Consider the following 5,378-nt stretch of genomic DNA (forward strand, 5'->3'; position numbering starts at 1 on the left):
ACTGCCACCCACCATTCCCTCATACAACGAGGGCCTCTCACTGGTGCATGAAGTTGATCAGCAACTACGAAACAGAGATGAATTACTCCAACAACTCAAGGCCAACCTTGCACGCTCAGTTAATCGGATGAAACAATTAGCAGATCATAAACGACGAGATCTATCGTTCGAGGTTGGCGAGTTAGTGCTTCTAAAGCTACATTCGTACCGCTAGCAAACAGTTTTCAAAAGAGTTCACCAGAAATTAGCCAGCTGTTTCTATGGGCCCTACGAAATTTTGGAGAAAATCGGTTCGGTCGCATACAAGCTCCACTTACCAGAGGGGTCGCGCATTCATCCCATATTTCACATATCCCTACTCAAACGGTACAACTCTAATGAAGAAAATGGGGTGACGCACGGCAAGGAGTTGCCACCATTTACTGACGATGGGATAGTCATATTGAAACCACAGGCCATTTTAGATCACCGCTGGATAAAACAGGGAGCTCAGATTATCAAAGAGAGTTTAGTCCAATGGGAAACTCTACCCGCAGAAGAAGCAACGTGAGAGCCCACCGAACAGCTATTGGAAATGTTTCCGGGCGTGGACCTTGAGGACAAGGATCCATCTAATGGGGGAGGTATTGATAAGCCACGACGGTCAGCAAGGGCCCTGAGGCCAAATCCCAGATACATGGGATGAAGTTGGACGTGGAGAAGAAGCTAATAAATTGGGGTGGACTGGGTCACCTACAAGACTGGGTCACTAGCATGCGGTTGCGAGTTTTACGTCATTTGTTATGCTACTTTTATTTCCGTTGGTTACGCTTTGTGTATATGTGTTGGTATGTTTTGTTTCCAGCTTTCCTTTTATTTCGATTTTATTGTACATGACTTGGCTTATTTAAAGCTGCTGAAAGTTATCAATCAAAAAGAAAAAAGTAATCATTGTTATCAAACTTGCGGTATTTTCTCACCCGAAGAGAAACTTATTTACTTATTCTTGTATTAGCTGTGTTGGGACCTATCATTTGCTTCAGTTACTTATGCTTCAAGTAGTTGATTTAAATTTTTTGGATGCAGTATTTAAGTTTGTTAATCAGTATAGTTTTCAACTAAAATATAATTTTGTCATCTCCTGCTCTCAATCCCTATTTCTTTTGGCTCTCTTAATAGTAGTAATAGCAGTTGCCGTTGGAGAGGAGACAATAATCGACTCTCTCTCTCCCTCTCCCTCTCCCCATTTTGTTTGATGCGGTTAGTTTGTATGTAATTTTGCTTCAGCTACTTATGCCTCGATCGAGTAGTTGATTTAAATTTTTATGGATTCAACTTATTAGTTTGTTAATCGGCATACTTTCCAGTCAAAATATATATAGATGTGTCATTTCCTACTCTCAATCTCCTTTTCTCCTCTCGCTCTCTCCTAATCACAATAGCAGTAGTTGCCGTTGGGGAAGAGACAAAAATGTGAGAAAGAGAGAGAGAGAGCATTAAGAAATTCTTCAAATCAAAGATATTATCTTCATTTTTTTATATTAATTTGCCTTCTTTATATATTAAGAAATTCTTCAAATAGAAGATGTTATCTTTATTTTATTTTTTTTGAATTGCCTTCTTTGTAGAGATTTTAGCTTAATAAATATGCAAACAAAATCTCTACAAAGAAGGCAAATCAATAAAAAATGAAGATAATATATTTGATTCGAAGAATTTCTTTAGAGAGAGATTGTTGGGTCGTGATGAGCTTCAAAGGAGGGTATTGGAAGTGAAAATCGAGTGGAACTCCACCTTTTTTGTGAGAATTGAAATACCCTCTTATAAGGGAATTGAGATAGCCAACAAATGTTTGGATGCTCGGATATTTTTTAGTGAGATTCACAGACCAGACGGGTATTGTGAAGTTTCAATTCTCTCATCCGGACAACCCCTAATGCCGTATTTGGATTTGTGGAAAGCATAAGAGAGGAATTGGTATTTAAAAAAAACTCATCTTCAAAAAAGTGTGGAAAAGAAAAATATTATTTCTCACATTTGTCTTTTTGAATAACATTTTCATGAAAAATTTTATACGATTTCTAAATAGAATTTTTTATAGAGAACTACCTAATTAATATGAAATTTAGATTCCAATACATTTTTCAAAAGAAGTTTTCAAGCATCTACCTTATTAATCTATATAATTATCATCCACTATCTTCTGTTATATTTTTTTTAACACCCAATTAGGCATTTGAGCAAGTAAATGGATCAGCAGCTTGGGCGGGCTCCACTGTATTGTTTAAGTAAAATTTATCGTGATCATTAGTGCATCACCTCATGTTAAGCCAAGGGCTCAAACCATCACCCCCATTTATGATTGAGGTGGACATATGGAAGTAATATACAGGGCAATGATCACCTTCCAAAATGTTTCCCTTAGTATGGCCCACCTAAGTCATGATTGGGTATGACTTTTAGACCCCAAGTTTAAATATTTGTGTGGTATTTAACTATAGGAGTAAATTTCATATGATCATTACAATGGGTAGTGCAAAAAATTATGATATGACATTTCAAATCTAAGATGTCGTGTAAGTTGATTGAGAGGTTGTAATTTTGCAAGTGAATTTAGGTTCTTGAGTGGCGATTTCAGCCTATGAATGCCCATTGCACATTATTTAACTTGGTACCGATTCGACCGACTCGGCGTTTGTGATTGGGTGAGACTCGGTCCGAATTAGGTTAGGTCAGACATGGACTCCGATCGAGCCGGGATACTGGAGTCGGCAACGAGTTGGTTTGAGTTCGGATCAGCCATATTTCAAAATCGGATCGAGTCACTCGGTCCGACTCGATGCCCCCCCCACCAAAAACTTCGGTTAATCTAGAGTACCACGAGCACATGCGTGTCAACATGCGGACATCCACCGAAGCCCTGCCACCAGAGAAAGCTCGGAACCTAACACGTGTTCCGTAAAGCCACGTGCACATGCGTGTCAATATGCGGTGCTCCACACGTGTAGAATGAGCAAACCGACCTCAACACGTGTTCCGTAATGCCACGTGCACATGCTTGTCAATATGCGGTGCTCCACACGTGTAGAATTAGCAAACCGCGGCAGAAAAGCCACTGCAAGCCAAACCCACGGAATCCAAAACCAAAAACCGCCACCAAAACCCCTATAAAACCTCATTCCGGATAGCCATTCCCAGCAACGAATTCTCCAGATTTCCGGTTTTCTACTTTAAAAATTCCCAATTTCCGGTTTGAACGGCTTAGATGGAATCTAAGGAGGAGCGCAGGATTCTAGTGGCAGTGGACGGAGGAGATGAGAGCCTGTACGCACTCTCCTGGTGTCTCAAATACATTGTTTCGGATAATTACAAAGATACCCTCATCCTTTTCTACGCCAAACCGCCTCCTACTCTCTATCCAGATGTTGATGGAACAGGTAATACATGGGAAAAACCGAGGGCATTCCCGTCAATTGCTTGATATTTGGAAGGGCTAATGAAGTAATTTTCTCTGCTTTTCAGGGTATTTATTTTCTTCTGATGTAATCGCATCGGTAGAGAAATACAGCAATGATTTGGCGGAGTGTGTTATAGAGAAATGTCGGAGAGTTTGCAAGGATTCACAAAATGTATGTTCCCAGCTATGGATGTTTGCTAATTCCACACGCTTGCACGTGTCAATAGCAACACCCGTGTGAGATCTGAGCCTTCCATGTTAGATCTTCTGCTTAAAAAATCAGGCAGGTTTATTGCTTAGGTGGACCACGATGCACGAATCAAATCGATGGTTGAAAAAAATTGTCTAGCCGTCGATGTGATTTGCATGATGTGGCCCACCTGATGTTTGAATGGTCTTATGTTTAGGCCAGAAGATCAAATTTGTATGTGTGGATGGCTCAGATCTCTAACACGTGTTCCGTATTGGCACGTGAGAATGTTTGTTGACGCGTGGGAATGAAATAATGGTAGAGTTTTGTTAGGAAATGGTCGAATTTTTTTTTTGAAGTCAAGAAAAAAAGTCGTAGGGTTAAAATAGTCTTTTTGTCCATGAGCTTCTAAAATTATGGATTATTTCAAGTGGGCCAGGCTCGGGCCGGCTGGTGGACAGCCTGGGCCAGGGTCAATTAAGCTTTTGAGTCTTGAATTTAGGCCCGGTCTGGCCCTGGATTTGAGAGCAACTGGCCAATGGTAGAATGAACGGCCCAGATTGACGAGCCCTTGAATAGAATCATCGTTAGATTCCGTCATTGGTGGATTTTTCTGGGCCTACAAAGTCAGGCCTGCCCAGGCCCTAATGAATTAAAAACCCAAGCCAGATCTAGGTAGGCTTGTGAGCTGGCCCGATTCATTTAGAACCTAGGTGGCAATGGGTCAACCCAACCCACTGATGAATGGTCTAGATCACCAAACCAGAATGGTGCATCAGATGCAATTCCTGTAAACAAGATGACCTTGATAAGCCATCTTTCTGGGCTTATATGTACACAATCAACCCAGGCCCATTTGGCTATTAGCCCAAGGGCATTTTGATCAATAAATGACAACTTTACCCTTGAGAATGATTTTTTTTAATTCCCTTAATGGTGTTGTTAGGAGGTTAAGGTGGAGATAAAGGTGGAGAATGGAGACCCAAGAGATGTGATATGTGAAATGTCTGAAAAGCTCAAAACAGATGTTTTGGTTTTGGGAAGCCATGGGTATGGTTTTATCAAGAGGTATGTATAAAGACGAAAATACTCTTTCTAAATTACTTTTTAACTTAATTTTATAAATATTATATTTATTTTTTTCAGGGCTCTTCTTGGGAGTGTGAGCAATCACTGTGCACAAAATGCTAAATGCCCGGTTCTGATAGTGAAAAGGCCCAAGCACTGATTGGAAGACGTTCTTATAATATTTGGATGTGGCTGTTATGATTTTGTATTGTATAGAGGGGTATGCATGTAATTTTGTAATTTATTGAGACCTTGCATGTAAATAAGATGAACATGCTTTACTACTCTGAACAATATTCTAATTAAAAACATGGTTTTCAAACTCAGCGACTCGGACTGACTCGTCTGAGTCGAGTGGACCCCTACTTCCAGTTAGGGGGGAAATAATGCCCATGGTTTGATAATAGAGACGTTTTTGTTTTTTTATACATCTTCATTTTATTTATTTTTTGTTTTTTTTCTTTTTTTTTAAATGTGGAACTCAAAATGCCATATTTGTATTTGGGTTGATGAAAATGAACCTTGTTTGTACCACAAAATGCCTATGTCGCCTCTTCTTAATAAATGGAAAGAAGTTATGAATGAGGAATGCAATTCTACTCTTAAAAATTAAGATATGAGATCTAGCCAAACGCCCACTAAACAAAAATGTTGGTGATAAATGCATTTGGAATGCATTTTGGA

At 39.7% G+C, this 5,378-nt stretch overlaps 1 protein-coding gene across 2 annotated transcripts; it reads left to right on the forward strand.

Annotated features, from left to right (window-relative positions):
• The first annotated feature begins 3,163 nt into the window (after positions 1–3,163).
• On the forward strand, positions 3,164–5,020 carry LOC131231301 (universal stress protein A-like protein). 2 transcript variants are annotated; one of them, XM_058227447.1, is made up of 4 exons: positions 3,164–3,416; positions 3,502–3,608; positions 4,573–4,694; positions 4,773–5,020. In XM_058227447.1, exons 1-4 carry the CDS (start codon positions 3,245–3,247, stop codon positions 4,852–4,854), a joined length of 483 nt encoding a protein of 160 aa, XP_058083430.1. In that variant the 5' UTR covers positions 3,164–3,244; the 3' UTR covers positions 4,855–5,020. The 2 variants fall into 2 exon arrangements, with proteins under 2 accessions (XP_058083430.1, XP_058083431.1); XM_058227448.1 differs by having other exon boundaries at positions 4,576–4,694.
• Positions 5,021–5,378: the final 358 nt, after the last annotated feature.

This window comes from Magnolia sinica, chromosome 17 (assembly GCF_029962835.1).
Source record: "Magnolia sinica isolate HGM2019 chromosome 17, MsV1, whole genome shotgun sequence".
In the NCBI taxonomy this organism is placed as follows: Eukaryota; Viridiplantae; Streptophyta; class Magnoliopsida; order Magnoliales; family Magnoliaceae; genus Magnolia; species Magnolia sinica.

Coding starts and splice junctions, on each gene's coding strand:
- LOC131231301 (XM_058227447.1), top strand. CDS start 3,245: ATGGAATCTAAGGAGGAGCGCAGGATTCTAGTGGCAGTGGACGGAGGA. Junction 3,609..4,572: donor TTTGCAAGGATTCACAAAAT/GTATGTTCCCAG, acceptor TGGTGTTGTTAG/GAGGTTAAGGTGGAGATAAA. Junction 4,695..4,772: donor GGGTATGGTTTTATCAAGAG/GTATGTATAAAG, acceptor TATTTTTTTCAG/GGCTCTTCTTGGGAGTGTGA.